The sequence below is a fragment of the Anticarsia gemmatalis genome, chromosome 29 (assembly GCF_050436995.1).
Source record: "Anticarsia gemmatalis isolate Benzon Research Colony breed Stoneville strain chromosome 29, ilAntGemm2 primary, whole genome shotgun sequence".
NCBI classification, from domain to species: Eukaryota; Metazoa; Arthropoda; class Insecta; order Lepidoptera; family Erebidae; genus Anticarsia; species Anticarsia gemmatalis.
The window spans coordinates 434,131-461,095 of record NC_134773.1 but is presented as its reverse complement, the minus strand read 5'-3'; the positions used below and the strand labels follow the sequence as shown (position 1 = coordinate 461,095).

The 26,965-nt window shown below is 37.3% G+C and overlaps 1 protein-coding gene across 1 annotated transcript in view; it reads left to right on the top strand.

The window, feature by feature from the left end:
* The first annotated feature begins 3,241 nt into the window (after positions 1-3,241).
* Positions 3,242-26,965, top strand: part of kst (spectrin beta chain, non-erythrocytic 5 kst) — a 111,263-nt gene continuing 87,539 nt past the window's right edge. Inside the window, exons 1-3 of the mRNA XM_076133091.1 lie at positions 3,242-3,338; positions 23,124-23,274; positions 23,764-23,936. Coding sequence (XP_075989206.1) covers positions 23,208-23,274; positions 23,764-23,936 — 240 coding nt within the window. The 5' untranslated portion in view covers positions 3,242-3,338; positions 23,124-23,207. The remainder of the gene's footprint in view (positions 3,339-23,123; positions 23,275-23,763; positions 23,937-26,965) is intronic.

The window sequence follows — 26,965 nt, the reverse complement described above, 5'->3', positions numbered from 1 at the left end:
GATAGTTTATAACCTGTATTATATAATACTGTTTATCCCGGAACGTCACGAGCGTAAAGTAATCTATACTAATATAATAAAGCTGAAGAGTTTGTTTGTTTGTTTGTTTGAACGCGCTAATCTCAGGAACTACTGGTCCGATTTGAAAAATTCTTTCAGTGTTAGATAGCCTATTTATCGAGGAAGGCTATAGGCTATATAACACCACGCTACGGTCATTAGGAGCGGAGTAGCAACGAAAAATGTTACAAAAACGGGGAAAATTTTGACCCATTCTCTTAGGTGACGCAAGCGAAGTTGCGCGGGACAGCTAGTTAGTTATAATCTTTGATAAGCATAGCTTAAGATAAATTTAATCGTGAATTCTCGTTACTCGGTCATGAAGTAGATTAGTGTTATTTAATTATTCAATAACAATGACTTATATTATAAAACAGATAATAATAGATTTTAGATTTATTAATAGAGTAGTAGAGTTAAGTTGGGACCTTGTAGGCTAGGTTCAGGGCTGCCGGAGATATACAAAAATCTTTTAGTTTACTCCAGACAGAATTAAATTCGAATTTGACTTTAAGACTTGGCTGTCTGTCTGTCAGCAGGCTGTATCTCATGAACCGTGATAGTTAGACAGTTGACATTTACACAGATTATGTATTTCTGTTGCCGCTGTAACAACAAATAGTAAAAAACAGATTAAAATAAATATTGAAAGGCTTAATGCTCCTTTACAACAAACATGTATTTTTTGCCGTTTTTATAATTAACTTAGGACAGAATTCTCATACTTACTTTCATCCCCTATTTTATCCCCTTGGGGGTAGAATTGAACAAAATCCTTTCTTAGCGGATGTCTACGTCATAACAACTAAGTACCTGCATGTCAGATGTCAGCTCGATCCGTGCAGTGGTTTGTGCTGTGCGTTGATAGATCACTATGTCAGTCAGTCACCTTTGACTTATATTTATTTAGATGGTACGGAATCACTTGGTGCAAACTAAGTATGAAGTAAAGTAAAGGCCGGTTTCTAAATTCGTTAAATTCTATCCAAATTAGTATAACAATTTTGCGTCGGAAGGAAATTTAATCAGGAAATTGTATACAAATTTTATTCTATGATAACTGTTGTTCCCGGGTTTTTCTTTGATAGGGAAAAATATAAAATAACTATCATTAACATCCCAATTTTAAGTTATATTTATCCTGTCTTTATCATTATTTAATGAGGAGCAGGAAATATAAATTAAAATTACATACATACGTACATAAAATTCCCCATAGTGGTAGGCAGAGACCAGAGAACGCCACTTGGTACGATCCTGAAGGCGCCCATAGCCAATTGCGCTCACCGGTCGGTAAACGATCTGTGGGTTAAGCAACCCTTGGCGCGGTCACTCCATAGATGGGTGACCGCATAGTGGTATTTGAACTGAGCGGCTCCGTGCTTCGGAGGGCACGTTAAAAGTCGGTCCCGATTGTTATCTACTACGATAACAGTTGTTAAGCCATGTCAAAGGCCTCCGGGCGGCTTGAACAACTTTGACACTAGGTCGACCACTAACCATACGATAAGAAGAAGGTACGATCCTTACAAACTTCCCTTGCTTCATTCGCATACATACATGTTGAAGATTCGATACAGTTAAAAACCCATACAGTTAGTGCAATTAACATTTAATCAAATGAATTGGATACAAGGCTATGGTAAGAATCATGAAATAAAAACTATTTTCTATCGCTCATTTATCATCGTACTAGCTTTTGCCCGTTTCGTCCGCGTGGTTTGTGACTTAGGACCGATTTTTTATGCAAACTTTTACCCCATATTTTATCCCCTTGGGGAAAGAATTGATCGAAATCCTTTCTTAGCGGATACTTACGTCATAACTTCTGCCTGCATGCCAAATTTCAGGTCGATCCGTCCAGTGGTTTGTGCTGTGCGTTGATAGATCACTATGTCAGTCAGTTACCTTTGAGTTACATATATTTAGACTTTTAATAGGAGGGAGGTCTTGGCTAAGTAAAAACTACAGCCCGCATCGATCTCTCGGGTTAAGCTACGCTTGCCGAGGCCAGTCAGTGGATGGGTGACCATCTTATACATAACGAGTTCCTCCGCGTTTCGCAAGACACGTTTAATTGAGGGTCCCCGGCTGTCATTTTCAAAGATGTTTGACAGTCGTTAACAGTATTCAGAAGCTTGAAAGTCTGACAAACAGTCTTACTTAGTATCGTGTTATAACCCAGGTAACTGGGTTACGACCATGACTAATCGCCACAATAATCGTGAAATAATGCCATATAAATTTTCGTATAAAAAGAGAAAATGTCCTATTTTCGCAAATATGTGTGCAGATTATAAAAAAAAACATGGCGGCTCAAACGTCAATGTCAAATTTGCCGCCAATATTTGTTTATTTTTTTATGCATAGAGTTGAAATTGCAAGCTTTAGTGTGTTACTTTAATTTAGTATTCTAGTCTATGGTAGATATCGTAACATGAATTTTAAAGTTAACAAGTGTTGTGTGGCTAGAATATTTGATTTGTTGCTATTTTTGGTTAAAGAAAGGATTGTTATAGTACTAACTTAGTAGAGAGTCTTGTATGCAAGATTCGAAGCGAGTAAATAAATGGAATATTTAGATTTAAGAACATCAGTGACCCTTGGGTTTATGCAGCTGACGGTGGCCTATTTGATATAGTTATTTTATTTTGAAAATACATAGAAATTTCAAATTAGAATCTACATAAATCGTATAACTTTTTACTACGTTGTCAGACTACTATAAAACTTTACTTTTTATTGTGTTTTATATTTTGTGTACCCATAGACAATTCTAGATACCTTAAATTAAAAATATAAAGACGATATTATTTATATTTGAACGATCTTTATTAAAGTCAAAATCTGCTTTGATTTTTTTAAAAAGACAAAAAATATGTTTAAGCATCAAAATCGTGTCTTAAATAATGTTATCGAAGCGAAAAATTGGTCGACAAACGGCTTAAACATTAAATCAAACTTATAATATTAATTAAAATACTAACCCAAGTTTACTACGAACATAAAATACAACAAAATCTTTTAAACACCTTTAATAAACACATTTTAGCACTCTTACTCTCAAACCGCCATAATCAAGAGCACTTGCACTAAACAAATGCGAAACAACAATATATTCTACAACAATTGCTGGCCCCTAAAACTTATAATCTTTGCGTATCGCGTCAGTCTACGAGAAGCGCTCGTCACGCGCGGTCGTCGCGTACAACTTAGTCCGCTTATATTCAAAAAACAGTCATTTTAAACAAAAAAACCAAACGGTTTTTTCTCCCAAGGTGTGTTTTAGCAAAAAAGTGTGTGTGCAATTGTGTCTTGCAGTTGCATTTATGTGTGACTTACGTGTAGTGTGTGCAAATTTGTGCAAACTTTCACTGTTTCACGAGTGCAGTGTTAATTTCCTTTTTGGATGTGTAAAGCGTTTTTTTGTTGGATTTGGTTTTTAAATTTGTGTGCAGTTTTCGATTTCTTACTAAGGAAAGGTTTTTTTAAGGATTTCGTACACATAGGGTAAATTTGGAACCTTATTACTAAGACGTCACTGTCTGTCTGTCAGCAGGCTGTATCTCATGAACCGTGATAGTTAGACTGTTGACATTTTTAACAAATTATGTATTTTTGTTGCCGCTATAACAACAAATTAATACAAAAAAAATTTTTTTTTTCTATTATAAGTTTAAAAGCTGTTTTTGTTAAATAATTCAATAACATCATCGCCGATGACGACATTAATTAAAATCGTTAAATTCTTTTCTAATTACATCATCTTTTTAAACAGATACATGTATAGGTATTATTAAACTAAGCAAAAAATATAACAAAAAGTCTTTGCTGAATAAGTCTTATTATCAGGTTGAATTATTAAGGTCATAAGACTGAGGAGCTCGTGGCTAAGTAACAACAACCGCGCGGATCGATCTCTCAAGTTAAGCTACGCTTGCCGAGGTTGTTTTGTAGATGGGTGACCATATTATACGTACCGAGGTTTTCTTGTCGAGGAAGGCACGTTAAGTCGTTTCTGGCTGTCATTTTGTTTGACAGTTGTTAACAGTAGTCAGAAGCTTGAAAGTCTGACAACCAGTCTTACTTAGTATCGTGTTATAACCCAGGTAACTGTGTTGTGAAGGTCTGATAGACAGTCGCTGCATGTAAAATACCGGTGTTCAGCTGCATCCGGTGAGGCTGGAAGCCGACTCCAACATAGTTGGAAGAAAGGCTAGACTGATAATAATATGATCATTGTAATGTTAAAGAGATGCCCAAATACGTCGCTCACTTTTCGGTAAACGCTCAGTATGTTAACTTGCACATTACATAGATGTAGGTGCAGTGTTTCAGCTGAGCGTCTCCGTGATACAAGTCACCGTTGTTGTTTATAACAACAGTTCACGACGAACGTACCACTTTGACACTTGGTTGACCACTAACCATATAAATAATTTGTAGTAGTCATGATTACTAGTCATTCTTTGAAAAATACGTCATTAGTCCTTATATTATTGCAAAATTTGATGCAGGTATTATTTTTGCACCTGATTTCTTAGATAAAGTGAGTTATCTGATAAAAATATAGTCGTTGACTAATAAAGTATTTTAATACCTAAAATTTGGCGTTAAGGACATTTCAAATAGAATACCTAATATGCCATTTTAAATATAGTGTTTCAAAATAAGAAAAGCAGTTCGTTCGGTTCTTATTACTACTGCCTACTAATATCATTAAAGCGAAATTGTTGAAATTTTAAATTTTTAAATTGAAATGTTAAGTTTTTACGCCGAAACGGCTAAATAGATTTGTGTAAAAGTTGACAAGGTGGTAGTTTCTCTCTTTCAACATGGAAAAGAGTTAAGCATAAAGTTGCTTGAGCACATGATGTAGTTTCCCAGAGTTAGATCTTTCAACACAAAAAATAATTTTAAAGTTGCTTGACTTTTTGGCACAGTTCATAAGGATCGTACTAAGTGGCGTTCTTTGCTCTCTGCCTACCGCTACGAGAAAAATGCGTGATTTTATATACTTATGTACGTATATATTTTAAATACCTATCTTATATATTATCTACATCTAACATTAAAAATGACATTGAAATTATCTAAGATGGCTACCATTTTTTTACATAACCAATACATGTAACAAAATTAGGTAGTTTATCAGATAACAGAAATACCTAGATAGCATATCCACACGATGACATCATACTATATCAGTAAGTCTTATATAGCTATATCACGTACACCCGACTAGAACGAATATGGTCCTTTCTTATCTGTGGTGACGTCAGTCAGTGAAAAAAAAGGATTTTTGTTATGAGTAATAGGACTAATTGCAAAACTTTTTTCATTGTGTGGCCTATCGGTATTTATTTATCAGTCAAATCAGCTGCTCTTACTTTACCAAAAATACTTATATACTTTTAAATATATTACACACTTTTTCTTCGCAGTCAAAAAAGTTTAAAATTTATCAAAGCAGGAAAAATAATCATGCTTGTAGTATAAGAGCTATGAAAATCCCGTACCGGCTTCTTTCACATACTTATATACTTGTAAATACATACTTATATAGATACATTAACAAGCTCAGAACAGATACTCGTGCTCATCACACAAATATTAGTCCCGGGTGTGATTGGAACCACACGCGGGTACGGTTATTGCGGCGAGGTGACCACGTTAACCACTGCGACAAACGTGCAGTTAAATCTATACTAATATTATAAAGCTGAAGAGTTTGTTTGTTCGTTTGTTTGAACGCGCTAATCTCAGAAACTACTGGTCCGATTTTAAAAATTCTTTCAGTGTTAGATAGCCCATTTATCGAGGAAGGTTATAGGCTATATCATCTCGCTACGACCAATAGGAGCAGAGTAACAGTAAAAAAAGTAACAATAACGGGGAAAATTATGACGCATTCTCTCTTATGTGACGCAAACGAAGTTGCGCGCGTCAGCTAGTGCAATTATAAATGGTGTTAAATGATTTGTTACTTTGCGTGTTATATATCAATAAATAATAGAAAACATTGAAAGTGAGTCTCACACAAATTAGCAATTTTTAACGAATCTTTTTAATAGGCATGCTGAGAAAGTTGCTAACGACTGATTGCAAATTTAAAATACATTTTGAGTAAAGTTTAAATCAAAATCAAATCATTTGTTAATTTAGGTTATGGCGCCCGTAGCCAGTTGCGCACACCGGTCGGTAAACGATCTGTGGGTTAAGCAACCGATGGCGTGGTCATTTCATAGATGGGTGTCCGCATAGTGGTGTTTGAGCTGGGCGTCTCCGTGATTCGGAGGGCACGTAAAAAGTCGGTCCCGGCTGTTGTCTACTAAGATAACAGTCGTTAAGCCACGTCAAAGGCCTTTGGGCGGCTTGAACAACTTTGACACTAGGTTGACCACTACCCATACGACAAGAAGAAGATTAATTTAGGTCAAATATTGACACTTATGATAGTCGGTACAATTACTGAATCTACCACTAGCTCGGAAAGTGTACAGCCTTATGAGAAGAGCTAGCAACAAACTCACGGCAAATTTAACCTATTACTGTCCCACTGCTGGGCAAAGGTCTCCTCCCGTTAGGCCTTGAGTCCACCACGCTAACCAAGTGCGGCTTAAGTACTTTGCATGCTTTCAAGAAGTGTATTATATTAAAGAAATTTCAGGCATGCAAGGTTCCTCTGTGGCCCAGTGGTTTAGGTCGCCACGCCGCAACCAATGCGTCGGTAGGTCGTGGGTTCGAGTCCCACACGGAACAATTATTTTTGCGATCCACAAATAATTGTTTTGGGTCTGGTTGTACTTTGTGTTCGTTGTTTGTATGTTTGTAAAAGTCCCCGCGACACAAGAGCAATTCTAAGCAAAAGCAAAATCATGATGTTTTCTTTCATCGCGATAACAAGTGATCATTATTTGTAATACACACATAATGCACATATTTGTATTATAATTAAAACGCCAGCTGTAATTTGTTTCATATATCAGTTTAGTAATTAAACGACTAATATGCAATTATCGCACGCAATCATTTCATGTATCATGTATAACCGTGAATGGAACAAATTTAGCTGAAATTCAGCAAAATGTCTGCCTCTGTGGCGCGGTCGGTAGTGTGTCAGACTGCTGAGCATGAGTTCTCAGGTTCGATTTGTGCTTATCACACAAATATTAGTCCCGGGTGTGATCGGAACCAGACGCGGCGCAACGGTTATTGCGGCGAGGTGACCACGTTAACCACTACGACAAACGCTTAATGCTAGGGGCATTTTCTACCAGTCTACCTTAGGGTGATGGAGAGATTGTTGTGAAGGTGTTTTAAAAGAGGAAGGAGATAACCACAGATAAAAGGAAACGTTTAGATAAATTTCAATTAAATCAAGCATAGATAACCTACTGCCATAATCGTTGACCTCTCTTGACTTTTAGTGTGTATTAGACATTAATTATATTATCATTCATTTACTCTCTAAAGTGCTTGGTTAAATCTTTATATATATATAATTTTTCTGTAAGTGTGTATGACACTGAACTTCTCTTAAACGACTGGACCGATTTTGATGAAATTTTTTGTGTGTGTTCAAGGGGATCTGAGAATGGTTTAGATTATTAAAAAAAGTTTAAAATTTTCAAATTAAAGACGTGTAGACAGGACAACGTCTGTCGGGTCCGCTAGTAGTTTTATAAATAACTAGCGACCCGCCCCAGCTTCTCCCGGTATAAACAGTTATTTTACAAAAAATCCTTCAAAACTTTTACGCAACCTTCCTCTTGAATCGTTCTCCCCCGGTTTCTGAGGTACATTTAGCGGTAGTTTATCTATTCAATCGCGTTTAAATTAATATAAAAAACAGTTTGAATAGATAAACTACCGCTAAATGTGCCTCTGAAACCGGGCATCTATCTTTTAAACTGCTTCAAAATCCGTTGTGTAGTTTTAAAGATCTAAGCATAAATATACAGGGTGTAAATGACAGCTAACCGAAAACTTTACTGGTAAGTTTGTGACACTGTATGCGCGAAATTTACTCCAACGATATTTCTCGGAAATGATTGGTTCCCGAGTTAGTCATTTTTGAGCGTTCAATGTATAGTGAACAACGCGATGTATCTCCGCGCATGCCTACGAGACTTCTGGCGGCGGCGGCGCGCTGAGCGACGACATGTCGCGACGCGTCGTAGGTACGTACGCGTACCACCACGTCTATGCGCTCACTAGTATGCAACCCTATCATTAGATAACAATCTTATGTATCGTTCATGGTATCGTAAGTAGGCCCGTATGTTACAATAGCTCATAGTAAAATTGTAAGTAGGTAGGTACCTACTTGGCTTACGTGAAATCAAACAATAATAGCAAAATGTATCCAATAATAAGAAAGTGCTAAAACAAATTGTTATCAATGTCTATCAACACGCAAATACCTGGTGTATGGCGAGTGTTTGAGTACCTTTGGATCCGGACGTACAGGTGCAGAGCACGCCGTGCACTTCCACGTGCTTCACCATACATAACACATCAACATTTCTTCCTATTTACGAACACAACTGCACTTCGAAAACAATAACAACAAAAATAATAACAATAAAAACAATAACAACTCAAAACCGAAACAATAACAAGTAATAATAAACAACAGTTCACACACGACACGACGAATAGGACATAACGAACGACACCGGTGAAGAGCTTCCGTCTTCCGCGAGCGAATTGCTCGAACTATCATTCAATTCAAAGAGAGCCGCCGGCGCGGGCGCCTCTCCGCTCACTCGCGCCGCCCCTCGCCCGCGCCACCCGCTCCCTCCGCGCCGTCCGCGCGCGCGCCGCCGATTTGGTGACGAGCGACGAGTTAGGATCCCAGCGAGAGATTAGATTCAATAAAATATTGATGTGGCATTACTATTTTTACTCGTCACAGTTGTTACTGGTTGCATTGTAGTTTTATTCAAATACCAAATAACATTACAAACATTATTGATGTAAGTTTAAAATACTTTGATATTTATAACATAAAATCAGCTTAAAGTAAATAAAATAAACACGAAACGTTTATTTAATTAAACCATAAAAAATGTAGGTACATAACAATGATAACAATCAATATCCATTAATATTCTTATCAGAGAAACTAACTTATCATAATTCATAATCCCCGGAGAATTACTTAGCATCCATTTTGTCGCATCCCATCTATGTAACATCCACTCGCGGTCGCGGCGTCACGCGTCACTACGGCCATCTTCTTTTCGAGTCGCACCGCGCTTGTATGAAGTATGAATGAGCGTGTAAATATCGAATAGAAATTTGCAAGAACAAATGGAACAAAGCGACAATACATGTTAAATTGTTTATTAGAGATTTTTATAGCGCTAAAGAATATCAATAGGATTTTTTGTCGTTCTGTATGTATTTGTACGTGTAATAATAAGATATCACACATTTTAAATCTTATGAATTTACCGTTTATCGGAGAGCGGGATAATTATGTAATTTTCATTTTTAACATAGAACAAATACTAAGTAACGCTGCATACTAGTGAGTGTGAGGCTGACAGCTGTGTGCGTAATCGTGTCTGTGTGGCGCGCGTAGGTACGCGGCGTGACGTCGACCGTCGCGCCGCCGGCGCGGTGTCGTTGGCCGCGCACAGCTGATAGCGAATTTATACGTTGTTTTAATCCATTGCTTTTTTTTGTGAAAAACAGTAATATGACGGTTGACGATTTCATATTCATGTTGCATTGTGTAGTATTAACGAAATAATACCAAAAAAAATTAAAAAAAACGCATAAAAAATCGGAAAAATCAAGAAAAAACCGATGAAAATTTTCAACGCCATAAGCACCAGAATCGTGTCTAAAGTCATTTTTTTTCGTTTTCGGTAGGCTGTCATTTACACCCTGTATACAGACAGAGACAGACGCGGGAAGCGACTTTGCTTTATACTATGTAGTGAAGTTTTATTTTTTTTAAACCATTACTGTCCCAATGCTGGGCAAGGGTCTCCTTCCAAACGAGGGGGAGGGGTTAGGCCTTGAGTCAACAGTGAAGAATAAGTAAAACAATATATGAAGGGGTCGTAAACTAACATGGCGGCTTTCTACATCTGTCATAAATGGCGCGAAAAATATCCTCAAGTTTTATGTTTCATGCTACTCTTCTGAAAAGAGGTAGGTTCGGCAGTTGAGAAGTAATAAAAAAACACGTTCATTTGAATGTATTTCCAAAATGTCAATAAGAGTATTCGTGCGACTCTGCGTTAAGGGATAATTGAAAAGACGGCTTCAATTATAATTTTGATTATAATTAAGTCAAGAACCTTACTTTGACATGATATAAAATCAATTTATATTATAAAACTCTTCCGTTACTGACTGATGGACAACACCCATGGAAATGTTTGTAAATTAAGCTGAGGGCGGAATCCCAGTAGTAATAAAGCAAGCACGCAGTAGTAAGAAACGAAGCAAAGAATGAATTAAACGGGGTTGTAAACTAAAATGGCGGCTTTCTACAACATCTGTCACAAATGGCGCGAAAAATAACGTAAAGTTTTACGCATAGTTTGTACTCAAGATAAGTTATTTCCGTTTATGCTGAATGAGTCATGATTTGTACTACAGGATGCATATAGTCTATTATTGGACAGACCACACACTTATTTCTTAGTAAAATATAGTAACGATTTTTGAATGGAATGCGCGAACTAAATATTTTATGATTTTAACTTTAAGTTGAGTTTTACCACTTTTAAATATCTATTAAATGGAGTTTTAACAGTTATACTGTAACTTTACTTAGCAAAATAGTAAATTTTGGACTAGCCCAAAGTCGTTTTTTGCATGGTTAGTGGTGAACCTAGGGTCAAAGATTAAGTCTGTCGTATAGTTAGTGATCAACCTAGTGTCAAAGTGGTACGTTTGTCGTGAACTGTTGTTATAAACAACAACGGTGACTTGTATCACGGAGACGCTCAGCTGAAACACTGCACCTACATCTATGTAATGTACGCGTTAAAGATTGTCTACTGGTTACATAATTGCAGTAATAGTTCAATAATTTTCTTCTGACGTATTAGTTAACTAGCTGACCCGCGAAACTTCGCTTGCGTCACATAAGAGAAAATTTTCCCCGTTTTTGTAACATTTTTCGTTGCTACTCTGCTCCTGATGGCCGTAGCGTGAAGTTATATAACCTAAAGCCTTCCTCGATAAATGGGCTGTCTAACACTGAAAGATTTTTTTAAATCGGACCCGTAGTTCCTGAGATTAGCGCGTTCAAACAAACAAACAAACTCTAGCTTTATAATATTAGTATAGATTAGTATAGATATACAATTGCATCGGCACCTGATCTATAGTTTCAGAATCTTCTAGTTTTCTTACTTATCTTAACAAAAGATAATAAATAATGGAAATTCTCAGCTAATTGCTTTTAAGGATATCCCAAGGTTACTCAGTAACGATGTTAATCTTAATTGACCTTTAAGATATACAAACAACCTATTCTGTTTACTTTAGAAAACTTCTTGTAAGATTAACATAGTCTATGTTACTCAAAAAATGAGGCGCCCATAGCCAGTTGCGCTCACCGGTCGGTAAACGATCCGTGGGTTAAGCAACCGTTGGCGCGGTCATACCAAAGATGGGTGAACGCATAGTGGTATTTGAACTGGGCGTCTCCGTGCTTCGGAGGGCACGTAAAAATACACCTTCAGGTGTGACATTATTTATGTATGAATGTAAATTGTATGTTTTGCGTTTGCGTTTTTCAAAAAACAAATGTTATTTAAAAAACAAGTTAATTTTCTGATTGGTCATAGTTTTAAAATAACAAACCTGTTTGACATCAATGGCTGTATCCTGTCATTCACGTGCTTTATTAAAAAAACAACACTACCATAGAGAAAAATTTAAAACTAGTTTATGAAGTGAAACCCGTTTTACAAAACTGGTATTTTCTTTAAATATGGGGCGCGGTTTTTTGCTAAGAATCTTATTATTAATAGAGGGATATAAGTAACTGCGTAACGAAATGGATTACCATAGTCTTAGGTACTCAAAGGGTAGAACCGGGACTTTATTACTGAGAATTCGCTGTCTGTCTGTCAGCAGGCTGTATCTCATGAACCGTGATAGTTAGACTGTTAAAATTTACACAGATTTTGTTCAAATAACACAGGCTACTTTTTTTATCCCTGAGTTCCCGTCGGATCGGGATTTAAACGAGAAGGGTTTCCACGCAGACGAAGTCGCGGGCGGCCTCTAGTACTAGAATATATCTCAATAGTAGTCCGGAGTTTGGTAACGTGTCCGGTATATGACACGCTCGACCCCTATTACATGGAACTAACATTGTTAATAGCGAAACATATGTGTATTTTATATACCTCTATCTACACTTTTGCGTATAAAGCTTGATATTATGTATTTATATTTTACGTGTAGTTTATTCATTTCATAATTGCCTTAAACACATGAGAAGACACAATTTAGAAAGTATATAACACAATTAAAATATCTTAGATCTTTCGACTGTGAAACGCAATGGCCGACAAAGTTACGTGTTATTAAATAATTAACAATCCATGACATCTTTCGTTGCGAAATATATGATTTTAAAATAAAATATGTGAGTACTTCATAAAAATATTAGATTTTGTCGGTAGCTTCGTTCGCGTGAAAACATTTCTGGTGGTCTCTTTTCATCGTATAGTTAGTGGTCAACCTCGTGTCAAAGTTGTTCAAGCCGCCCGAAGGCCTTTGACATGGCTTATCGACTGTTATCTTAGTAGACAACAACCGGGACCGACTTTTTACGTGCCCTCCGAAGCTCGGAGACGCCCAGTTCAAATACCACTGCGGTCACCCATCTATGGAATGACCGCGTCAAGGTTTTGCTTAATCCATAGATCGTATACCGACCGGTGAGCGCTACTAGCTACGCCATGTAAACTGTGTATCTAATTTTATTAAAATCCAAAAAAATATTTATTTTGTGAAAGATTTACAATCTTATAGTATAGACAAACTTTCACATTTATAATTTAAAAGTAAGATGCAGAGTTTCCAACTCGCACTTCTAATAATAACGTCTACAACCCCTCCCTCGTTCGGGAGGGAACCCTTGCCCAGCATTGGGACAGTTATTGGTTAAAAATAATGTTTAATGGTCCTGCTACTAACTACTAATCTTGTGGTTAGTGGTCAACCTAGTGTCAAAGTTATTCGAGCCGCTCGAAAGGCCTTTGACGTGGCTTAACGACTATTATCTTCATAAACAGCCGGGACCGGCTTTATCATACTTAGTTCTAATGCCACTATACGGTCACCCATCTATAAAACGACCGCGGCAAGTGTTGCTTAACCCACAAATAATTTACTGACCGGTGAGCTACTATCTATGAGCGCTTCAAAATACAAAAATCTATACTAATATTATAAAGCTGAAGAGTTTGTTTCTTTGTTTGAACGCGCTAATCTCAGGAACTACTGGTGCGAATTGAAAACATATTTTACTATTGGATAGCCTATTTATTAAGGCGGGCTATAGGCTATTTAACATCACGCTACGACCAACAGGAGCAAAGTACCAGTAAAAATGTTACAAAAACGGGGGAAAATATGACTCTCTTATGTAACGCAAGCGAAATTGCGCGGCTCAGCTAGTGTAATATATTTACATTCAATAATACAGTTTGGGTATTACCACGTTTCCGGGCGTATTTTTTTCATTCATTGACCGTTCATGAGTCATAGTAACTCGGTCCAACCGGCTACAGTGGTTATCTCACGAGTCTCGACCTTGTAGTAATAATCGCTATTGTCGAGCCGTTCGTTGTATACTAACCTAAATTTCAAGTTAACGGCTGCTCTGAGCTAATAAATAATAATAATACATAACATTGTACGTGGCTTAGTTAACAACAGCCGCGCGGATCGACCTCTGAGGTTAAGCCATGCTTGCCGAGGTTGATTTGTGGATGGGTGACCATCTTATACATATCGAGTTCCTCCGTGTTTCGGAAGGCACGTTAAATTGTGGGGCCCGGCTGTCATTTTCGAAGATCTTTGACAGTCGTTAACAGTAGTCAGAAGCTTGAAAGTCTGACAACCAGTCTTACTGAAGGGTATCGTGTTATCCCAGGTAACTGGGTTGCGGAGGTCAGATAGGCAGTCGTTCTATGTAAAACACTGTTATTCAGCTGCATCCGGTGAGACTGGAAGCCGACTCCAACATAGCTTGGAAGAAAGGCTAAGCTGATGTATATTTTACGTCGTACACCATAGCCGAGTGGTATAAGTTGGTACCTTCCACGCAATCGGGTGATTCGAACCCATACAAACACACCAATGACTTTTCCAAGTTATGTGTGTATTAGAAATAATGATCACTTGTTCCAACGGTGAAGGAAAACATCGTGATACAACCTTGCATACCTGAGAGTTCTTTAGAACAGTTCTTGAAGGTATACAAAGTCCCCAACGCGCACTTGGTCAGCGTGGTGGACTCAAAGTAGGTAAATTTATTTTATTTCATCTCACGCCAAACTTGCAGTTAAATAATCGCTATTGTTTCCCCGTTTGTTGTATACTAACCTAAATTTCAAGTTAACGGCTGCCCGAGTTATTTTTGGATGTAAAATGAACTAATATGGGGTGCAACTTCCTTTCCTCTGAGGAAACGGTGTTGAAAAACATTAACCGTTTCTGAACGTAGGTACTTTTTTTTGGCGCCAAAACGCGGATGTACTTATTTTATCTGTGGTCCTGAGACATTGGAAGGAAAGTCATAAGTTAAGCTATGCTTACCGAGGTTGGTCAATGTATGAGTGACTATCTTATATGTACATATCGAGTTCCTCCGTGTTTCGGAAGGCACGTTAAATTGTCTGACAATTTTAAAGATCTTTGACAGTCGTTACCAGTATTCAGAAGCTTGAAAGTTTGACCAGCAGTTTTACCTTGGGTAGTATTAATTTTATTCTATTTTTAGGTAAATATTAAAATTTAAAAAAATTACTACACAACGAAATTATAGGGGGGTCGAAAATAGCCTGAATTGCTTCGAGAAAAGGATGGTACGGCCGTGCCGATTTTATTTGCTCGACTTACGACTGCAGAGTTTGATAGAAGAAGAAAGTCTTGGTGAATTTTTTTCCACGAAAAAATATATTAATCAGTTTCTTTCACCGGTGGGTAAACGCTCAGTGTGTTAACGTACATTACATAGATGTAGGCAGTGTTTCAGCTGAGCGTCTCCTTTATCTAAATTTGCCGCGTAATTTCTCGCGTCTGTAATAAAAAACATATTGCATTCTGTTATCATTTTATTATCATGTTATCATGTTTTTCAGTTTTATCTTAACAACTTTAGGCTTTCCCGAAAATCATTCGACTCATTCGCTATTCATTTTATGACTAAATCTTTACAATACATACATAACTAGCTGACCCGCGCAACTTCGCTTGCGTCACATAAGAGAATGGGTCAAAATTTTCCACGTTTTTGTAACAATTTTCGTTGCTACTCTGCTCCTATTGGTCGTAGCGTGATGATATATAGCCCACAGTCTTCCTCAATAAGTAGGCTATTCAACAGTAAAAGAATTCTTCAATTTGCCAGTAGTTCCTGAGATATCACGCCTTTTTCACTCCTATGGGAAAAAGGCGTAAGTTAGATATCAGACAACGTCACTTGGTACGATCCTTACAAACTTCCCTTGCTTCATTCACATACATACATGTTGTCATTTTAAAATTTGCTTCAAATTATTGCATCAGGAAATATACTTAATATAACTCGTTATTGTCCCACTGCTGGGCAAGGGTGATCAAGTAAGACTTTACTTTCAAGAGCTGTGTTAAACAACTGTCAGACATCATTTATCACGATGTATTCCTTCGCCGATGTAACGAGGCAAGGGAAGTTTGTAAGGATCGTACCAAGTGACGTTCTCTGCTCTCTGCCTTCAACTATAGGAAGAAGGCGTGATTTTATATACATACTAGCCGACCCGGCAAACGTTGTTTTGCCAAATAAACAAAAAAAAATAGTGTCACTTAGGGTTATGAAAAATAGATGTTGGCCGATTTTCAGACCTTCTTAATATGCTCACAAAATTTCATGAGAATCGGTCAAGCCGTTTCGGAGGAGTATGGTAACGAAAACTGTGACGCGAGAATTTTATATATTTGATGTATGTGTTAAATTAGAATTTGCTTTAATTGATAAGTCATCAGAATTTTTCATAAATTGTTTGCTTAGCTGTTCAGTATGGCATCATCACGACCTTTGCGCGGTTGACGTCAGCAGATTGATGACGAATATTAAATAGTTAGTCACGTATAACTACTATATATGACTATGACAAGATGTGTGTAAATTATTCAGAGAAATTATGTACTTACCAAAAGGCCGCCCGCGACAACGACCGCGTGGAAACTTTTCTCGTCTAAATCCCGATCCCTCGGGAACTCCAGGATAAAAAGCAGCCAATGTGTTATTCTGGGTCTTCAGCTACCTATATACCAAATTTCATCGTAGGAGTATTTGCGTGAAAGAGTAACAAACATACATATGTACATTCTCACAAACTTTCGCATTTATAATATTAGTAGGATTTACTCGTAGAGAGTGTTGTATGCGCAGTTCGCGGCTGGAGGTATACAACATACAGAATGTATAACATCAGTGACTCGACTTATACAGCTGACGGTCACCTGTTTGATACACAAAATATTATGATAATAAGAAAATACCAATAGCACCTTGGCTGTCTCGGGAATAGAACCCGGGACCTCGGGTTCTGCAGTCGGCTACATTACCGACCGAGCCAGAGAGGCACAGTAGATCAATCATCTCCAATTAGGTAGTCGACTGGGTTAACGAATAATTATTCAACTTGTACTCCTACTCGTAAATTTTTCATATCAAATGCTCAAAATATGTATTTTCTTTTCATATATTAGGTTGAATTATTACAGAATGAAACATTTTATTAAACACTCATTTGATACCAACGAAAATACGACATAGTGACGTCACTATGTCGTATTTCTATACTTAAATGTGTTTTAGATCCTACTAATATTATAAAAATGCGAAAGTTTGTGAGAATGTATGTATGTATGGATGTTTGTTACTCTTTCACGCAAATACTACTCAACCGATTACGATGATATTTGGTATATAGGTAGCGGAAGATTCAGAATAACACATAGACTACATTTTATACCGGAGTTCCCGAGGGATCGGGATTTATAAGGGAAGGTTTTCCACGCGGATGAAGTCCCGAGTGGTCTCTATTTGATAAAGAGTAGATGATTTGACTGATAGTTACCAATTCCTCATTCTCCAATTTGTTCCACGTTGTAATAAAAGTAGTGAGGTAAAGAACAATAGCGGTTGTTCACACACTTTCTAAGTTACATATATGCACATACATCGCTGATACGAGCGACACATACCGATGAATTAGAAAATGCACTTTTATATACGCGACGCGAAATCACTACTAACTGTTGAGCACCTTCACAGTGGTAAGGAAAGTCTGACAAAAACAAAGGTTTGGGTAAATAAATTAATAAATATCATTGGACAATTCACACACGGTCATTTGATTCCAAACTAAGCAGAGCTTGTTTTATGGTGACCAGATAACTGATAAACATACTTATATAGATAAATTGACATCCATAGGTAGCAATTTGAAGGCACTCATAGCCAGTGGTGCTCACCGGACGGTAAACGATCTGTAGGTTAAGCAACCGTTGGCGCGGTCATCCTATAGATGGGTGACCGCATAGTGATATTTGAACTAGGCGTCTCGGTGCTTCGGAGGGCACGTAAAATGTCGGTCCCGGTTGTTACCTATGAAGATAACAGTCGTTAAGCCACGTCAAAGGCCTCTCGGACAGCTTGAACAACTTTGACACTAGGTTGACCACTAACCATACGATAGATAGATAAAGATATTTTGAAAATGAAAAAATTTGAGCTCGCAGCTTAGTTAACAACAGCCGCGCGGGTCGATCTCTGAGGTTAGGCTTCGCTTACAGAGGTTGTTCTGTGGATGGGTGATCATCTTATACATATCGATTTCCTCCGTGGTTCGAAAGCTAAATTAAATTGTAGGTCTTTTCAAAGATCTTTGACAGTCGTTAACAGTAGTTAGAAGCTTGAAAGTCTGACAAGCAGTGTTACTTAGTATCGTGTTATAACACAGGTAACTGTGTTGTGGAGGTCAGATAGACAGTCGCTGCATGTAACATACTGGTATTCAGCTGCATCCGGTGAGACTGGGAGCCGACTCCAACATAGTTATTATTAGAAGAAAAGGCTATATTAAAGAGGGAATTTTCACGTGATTTAATTATAATCAATTACTAATATTACGTGCTTCAAGTACTTCATATACAAAATACTTAAGATAATAATAATTATCAGTGAAGGTCGTTGCTGATTATTTTATTTATTTATATCCGGGTCTTATATACCTATTGATATTTTTACATTTAATAGCCGAAGACACAATAAAGTACTTGACTATCAGTCAAATCAGCTACTCTTTATGAAATGTCAAAAACATTTCAGCATAGAAATACGGCATAGTGACGTCACTATGTCTTATTTTCGTGGGTTCAATAAGTGACTAATATAATGTTACTTAGTTTAGTTTACTTAATATATTGTTTGTTAATTTGATCACGCTAATTATTTATTTCAACTTCATTTATGTATACATGACGAGCAAATATTCAGAATTTTTAATTATAGTCTGGATAAATCATCCATGCGTTATGTGCTTCAAACAATTTATGACAGACTAGCTGACCCGCGCAACTTCGCTTGCGTCACCTAAGAGAGAATGGGTCAAAATTTTCCCCGTTTTTGTTTAATTTTTTACTGGTACTCTGCTCCTATTGGTCGTAGCGTGATGATGTTTAGCCTATAGCCTTCCTCGATAAATGGACTATGTAACACTGAAAGAATTCAAATCGAACCAACAGTTCCTGAGATTAGCGCGTTCAAACAAACAATAAACTCTTCAGCTTTATAATATTAGTATAGATAGGACAGTATGGACTTTCCGTTTTCTTCAAAATCATTTAAGGAAACTCTACAATATATTTCATTGAACACCTTAGTATTTCGAAGTAATTGTCACAAGTGATATTTGTTCAGTGTATCTATGAGGAGCGCCTTAGTTATCAGGTTATCTATAAGATAACTGTGTGTTAGTATTGTAGGTTTGAAGGAAAATATCATGACTTATTCGTATAGGTGTAGGCAGAGACGGGTATCGAAAGGAAAAAATTAAATTTAGTTAAAATTTCTTACCCCGGTTTCTGAGGTACATTTAGAGGTAGTTTATCTATTCAATAGCGTTTATACTCATATGAATATGACAGTTTGAATAGATAAACTATAGCTCAATGTGCCTCAGAAACCGGGTACTTATTAGTTGGAAAAAAAATATTTTGAAGCTTTTGTTTCTGTGTAATCTGGGAACATACATAATAAATAGTATAATAGACAACCTTATCCTTTTTTAAGAACTTAAATAAATAAAATTTACTTTAAAAAAATCTCACTATGAAATCCCAATTATTAAAATACACAGATTTTTTTATTATTTCGATTTCGTATTGTTTTTTGTTGCTGCTTCGCTCTTGTTAATTGTAGCGGGATTTGATGTTGCATATCATCATCATGGCTTAGCCTTTCTTCCAAACTATGTTAGAGTCGGCTTCCAGTCTCACTGGATGCAGCTGAATACCAGTATTTTACATGCAGCGACTGTCTATCTGACTTCCACAACCCGGATACCTGGATTATAACATGATACCCGTGATGTTGCATACATCATTCCTCAATAAATAGGTACTCTATTCAACGCAAAAATATTTTTTCATTTCTAGTCAGGCGTGCCTGAGATTACAGCGTTTAAACAAACAAATCTAAGGTTCTCAAATGCCAGACTATAGTAAAATCTATGCAAAAAATTGTAGGACATGATACAATAATATATCAAATGAATAGTAATAAATAACTTATAATTACAGCACTCGGTTACATTCCTGCATTGACAATCATAGTTCATTCACCTCCACAGATAATGCAGAATACAGTGTACAAAGCTTTTTTAAAAATAAACATACTGACTAACTGTATAGTTTTTATTGTATAAATAATTTAACGTGCAAGTTTGGAGTTGGAAACGTTTTTATAGAATACTAGTGAATATATAATTTTATATGTATAGATTTAGGCGCTCATAGCCCGTTGCGGTCGCCAGTTAGTAAAAGATCAGTTAAGCAACCTTTGGCGCGGACTTTGCATAGATGGGTGACCGCTTATTGGTGTTTGAACTGGTCGTCTCCATGCAACAAGTCGGTCCTGTTTGTTACCTATTAAGATAACAGTCGTTAAGCCGTATTAAATACCTTTCGGGCGACTTGAACAACTTTGACACTAGGTTGACCACTAACCGTACAAGAAAAAAAAAAAATAATATTTTAAGTTAGTCTTTTAAGTCCACTACACTGCCCAAGTGTAGAGTCTTTACATTCCTTCAAGAGCTGTGTTAAACAACTGTCAGACATGTCATTCATCACGACGTTTTCCTTCACCGTTATATACTGATCATTATTTCTCAATAAACAAGTAAAATCTATTAAACTACAAAAACATAGACAACTTAATAATGACAGTTCAAACTTTTAAACAAAAAAAAAAAGAAAAGGTATGTAACATATAATGCCAATTAAAAAAGCGTCGCGCTCGCATTCACAGGTCTATGGTCAGTGTGGTCAGTGGCCATAACAGCGGACCGTGACGTGCGTTATCGAAATTATAACTTTACATATTACGGTATTTGCTTGTATTATGTGGTTCCCGTGTTTTTTAATAGAATCTGTAGTACTTTTTGTGAAAATGCTAAAATAGTTGTTATTTTTTTGCGTATGGTAATGAAGAATAACCGCGTTATACATACACTAGCTGACCCGCGCAACTTTGCTTGCGTCACATAAGAGAGAAAGAGTGATTTTTTCCCGTTTTTGTGACATTTTTTACTGGTACTCCGCTCTTATTGGTCGTAGCGTGAAGATATATAGCCTATAGCCTTCCTCGATAAATGGGCTATCTAACACTGAGAATTTTTCAAATCGTACCAGTAGTTTCTGAGATTAGCGTGTTCAAACAAACAAACGAACAAACTCTTCAGCTTTATAATATTAGTATAGATACATGAAATCACACCTTCTTTGTCTAAATACACTTGTAGTAAAATTTTATCCCATTGATCCCATTCCCATGGGATTCTGGATCCCGGGGATCCCGTAGAAATCTTGTCACTACAATTACAAACACATTAAAAAGAAAGTCATGTACGATTCATTTCGATGATTCGGTTTTTATATGGTTTTTTTTTGGGAATTGTGATATGTGTATTTAAAAATCATTTTTTTAAATATTAAAATAAAAATTATTACAGACTGAAGCATTATGTAAGGCACACATTTGATGCCAACAAAAAAACAACACAGTGATGTCACTATGTCGTATTTGTATACTAAAACTAGCTGACCCGGCAAACGTTGTTTTGCCATGTAAATTAAAAAAAATATATTGTCACTTAGGGATATGAAAAATAAATGTTGGCCGATTCTCAGATTTCATGAGAATCGGTCAAGCCGTTTCGGAGGAGTATGGCAACGAAAACTGTGACGCGAGAATTTTATATTTCATATTTTTTTGAATCTAAACCTTTCTCAGATCCCCTTGAAAACACACATAAAATTTCATCAAAATCGGTCCAGTCGTTTAAGAGAAGTTCAGTGACATACACACTTACAGAAGAATTATATATGTAAAGATAATACATATATAAAACCGTGATATGTTAATAGTACATGGGCAGTAACGCATGACAGTGCTTGTCGCGTGCCAATGACTTGTTATACGCGATCACGCTTGACGGCTTCATCACTATGGTATATTACTTTTTTTATACTCTATGGGTGACTGTATCTATAGCGCAATCGGTAGTATGTATATCCGACTTCTAGTCATGAGGTTCGAATCTCGGGTCGGGAAAGTTTTAACAATTTTAATTTCTAATTTATAGGTCGCTCAACAATGACAATTGCTTCATATGTTAATTCTAGCAATATCAATCATTATTTTATGTTTCCCAGCGCTTTCAGAAATGATAAAATGTTTGAATATGATGAATTTTCAAACTTGTATAACTTGGTTCCAAGCGATCCTACGACTTTTGTGCCATACTAACTATTGCTCTAAAGGGCTAGGTCTTTCAGTAGGTACATGCCGTTTTTTTGTTGGCTTTGACAGAAGTCCGAAATTGGATGATTTCCCTTCGCTACAACAGTTTCGCAGCAGATATAACTAGATATTAACGTAGCATTGACCTAACAAGGCGAAGTGCAGTTAAATTGAGTACAAACCGCCATGACAGGAAGAATGTAATTACTACAATTTGTTAATGACAGTCGCGGCATCTAATATTGCGTTTGAAATCGAAAGTAGGGGTCAATTTTGTATGCTTTTTCCAATTATAGATTTACTTTTTGACTGTCTCTGGCGCAGTGGTTTAGGTCGCTATTGCGTCTGGAGGTCATCGGGTTTGATTCTCGCAGGGAATAATTATTTGTGTGATCCTCAAATAGTTGTTTCGGGTCTGGTTGTAATTTGTGTCCGTTGTTTGTATGTTTGTTAAAGTCCCCGCGACACAAGAACAATTCTTAGGGAGGGTGTTGTATTTTCAAAAATAATGTTGTATGGGTAGATCGTGTATTTGTAAATAGACCCGGCACTTATCAGGTGCCAGACTTAGCTATAAAAAGCTTCAATGTTATGTTAATAACCAGTATTCACACCTTCACGAGTTCTTAAAAAAAGGATTCCCTATATAGATATTAAGATATTTAACCTTAGAAAACGAATATTAATGAAACTGCACACAAAACCATCAAAGAATCCAACAAAAAACGGCCGCCATAAAAACAAAATATTAAACGTCAAATTTTCCCGCCAGCCGCCATATTAAGCGAGTATAATCTGTAGCACAGTGTTGCCAACCTGATGAGAACTTTGTGTTGAGTGTTGCCGCGTAATAAACATGCAGCGGCAACTAAGTAACGTTAGCGTTTATTCTTATCAAGATTATCAACCTTCGCGACGATATGGTAAGTTTGAATTAGCAAGAGAAAATATATTGTTCTTAATGATGGAGTAAGCCGAGAGAGCCTAGAAGTGGGACAATAATTGGCTTAAAAATGTGACTGTAAACATTGATTCTAATTGTCTATGAGAGATGCCTTTGACTGCTTCTGTGGCGCGGTCGGTAGTGCTACTGCTGCACAAGAGGTCTTGGGTTCGAATCCTGTGTCGGACCAAAAAGTCTTTTCTGAAATTTTCTGTTAAGAATTTTTTAAAATTGCCTGTGTCTCGGAGAGCACGTAAAGCCGTCAATCCTGCGACCTCTCACTGGTCGTGTCGGATATCCGTCCCACCGGGTTATGAGAGTGATGTAATAGAGAGTGTACCTGTGTATTGTACACATACTTGGACACTATAACAAGTCCTGCATCGTTAGCCAGTTTTCTTTTGGCCAACGATGTAATATTATTGTCTATGGTATTATTAATACTAATAAGGTTGTTGCTCGTTCCCAGGGGCGCAGTATGAGCCGGGTGGTTACGCCACGGCAGTGCAACAGCGGACCAACATGACGCAGCGAGAGGACGCGCTCAAGTTCGAGCAGGGCCGCATCAAGGCGCTGCAGGAAGAACGACTGCATATACAGAAGAAGACCTTTACGAAATGGATCAATTCCTTCTTGCAAAAGGTAAGATACTATCATCAGCCTAGCTTTCTAACTGTTGGAGTCGGCTTCCAGTCTCACCGGATGCAGCTGAATACCAGTATTTTACATGTAGCGACTGTCTATCTGACCTCCACAACACAGTTACCTGGGTTATAACACGATACCCCTTGTAAAGGATACCAGTATTTTACATGAAACTTCTGCCTATCAGACCTCTACAGGTCATTAATCTGACTTATAACACGATACCCCTCGTAAAGATTGGTTGTCAGACTTTCACTGTTAACGACTGTCAAAGATCTTTGAAAATGACAGTCGGGACCCACAATTTAACGTGCCTTTCAAAAACACGGAGGTGCTCGTTATGTATAGTAAAGTTACCTATCCACTGACCAACCTCGGCAGGCGTAGCTTAACTTGAGAGATCGATCCCCGCGGCTGTTGTTACTTAGCCCCCAGATCTGTGGGTTAAGCAATCGTTGGCGCGGTCATTCTATAGATGTATGAACAGTAGTTAAGCCATATCAAAGGCCTTTCGGGCGGCTTAAACAACTTTAACGCTAGGTTGACCACTAACCATACGATAGATAGAAACCACTATCAGATTTAGATGTGAAACGCTTACTTTTTCAGAAGTGATGTAAAAATATCCTTTCACAAGTATTTATTATTATCATTTATTTCTCTGTCAGAAACTATCACAGGAAACATCCCACTCGTTAAATATATTATACAGTACATATAACACTGTGTACTTATATAATTATCAAGTGAGTGAGTGAGCAATAACAGATATTTATTTATAACATACAGATAATATTGTGTAGAGGTGTTTACTAACTATACAGTAAATAATAGGGTATTTTTTTGTAACTAAAAAGGTAAAAACAGGATCCTATTACTAAGCCTGCGCTGCCTGTCTGTCTGTCTGTCTGTGTGTGTGTGTGTGTCTGTCTGTCTGTGTGTGTGTGTCTGTCTGTCTGTGTGTGTGTCTGTCTGTCTGTCTGTCTGTCTGTCTGTCTGTCTGCCTGTGGCATCATAACACCCGAACTGATGCAGTGATTTCAATTAAGTTTTTTTTGTATTAAAGGTGCGAGTGTTCTTAGACATGTTTGATGAAAATCGGTTGAGCCGTTAAAAAGATGTAGGGGGTAAAAGTGAGAGGAGGAGAGGAAATTTACTCGGATGGGGTCTCAAATAGCTTCCTATGATGAGAAAGTTGGTAGTGGGAATATTAGAACGGCTTAAACTAATTAGCCAATAAAAAGTATGAAAATGAAATTGTTTATAATCAGGTTTTTACATTTTTAATTTATCTCGTATAGTTAGTGGTCAACCTAATGTCAAAGTTGTTTAAGCCCGAAAGACCTTTGACATCGTTTAACGACTGTTATCCTAAAAAATAACAACCGGGAACGACTTTTCACGTGCCTTTCCACGGAGAAGCTCAGCTCAAATACCACTAAGCGATCACCCATCTATAGAATGACCTCGCCAAGGGTTGTTTCTATAAAACTAGCCACGTTAAAAGGATCTAGTAGGACGTTATTATAGACAAACCTTTATTTATCAATGAGTAACGGTTGACGCATAGATACATAGTCATGTGATAATGCAAGCAATTTACATTGAAATAACAATGAATGAATGTCACTACAGGAAAAGATTTCTTTATTATTTACTGAGTTTTACTCACGATGTTTCACTTGAAATACTTCTTAGAAATGTACGATTATTTTTAGCTCCTTATGTGTCCCACTGCTGGGCAAAAACCTCCCCTCTTTCCTTCCAAATCTGTCTGTCCTGTGCCAAGCTCCTCCACGATTATTATTATTTTTTTTTTTTTTTTTATCGTATGGTTACTAACCATTGGTTACCACTAACCATTGGTTAGTGGTCAACCTAGTGGCAAAGTTGTTCAAGCCGCCCGAAGGCCTTTGACATGGCTTAACGACTGTTATCTTAATCGACAACAACCGGGACCGACTTTTTACGTGCCCTCCGAAGCACGGAGACGCCCAGTTCAAATACCACTATGCGGTCACCCATCTATGGAGTGACCGCGCCACCGGTTGCTTCACCCACAGATCGTTTACCGACCGGTGAGCGCAACTGGCTATGGGCTCCTCTACGATGGACCCGCAAATGCTGTATAAAAATAATAATAATAAAATACATCTTGATATAAATTTTCTGGGCCATAATTACGGGTATAGCAAGATGACATCATTTGGCGCCAGACCGATGATAGTGATGATCAATTATAAATAAATTAACTTTATCACTTATTTATAACTCAAAGAGGCCGACTTTAATATATTAACACTAGTTTATTAGCTAGTCATACATCTTTTAGATAAAATGGACATCTCGTGACACCAACATGCTATTATAACAACTTAGTAGAGAGTGTTGTATGCGCAGTTCGCGGCTGGAGGTATACAACATACAGAATGTAGAACATCAGTGACTCGACTTATACAGCTGACGGTGACCTGTTTCATACAGATACTTTATTTATGGAATACACAAAATTATTAATTACTAGAGGCCGTCAGCGACTTCGTCCGCGTGGAAACCCTTCCCGTGTAACCATAACTTTTAAACTCTCGCGTTGCATGTTTAATGTATAATAGAATACGGGAATTAACGCGAACACGCATTTTACCTCTGTAAATCCCGATCTCTCGGGAACTCCGGGATAAAAAGTAGCCTATATGTTATTCTAGGTCTTCAGCTACCTATATACCAAATTTCATCGTAATCGGTTCAGTAGTATTTGCGTGAAAGAGTAACAGACATCCAAACATACATACATACATTCTTACAAACTTTTGCATTTATAATATTAGTTGGATTTAGGTACAATATTGACACTTATGATAGTCGTTACAATCTGAATCTACCACTAGCTCGGTAAGGTGGGTGTTGTCGATAGTTGCACTTGATCTTAGCAATGCAACCTTGCAGTGATGATGTCAGCTGTATTCATGATGATGAGTTCACCTGCATCGTGACTGTCACTTGCTGTACTTCATTGTAGGTGCATT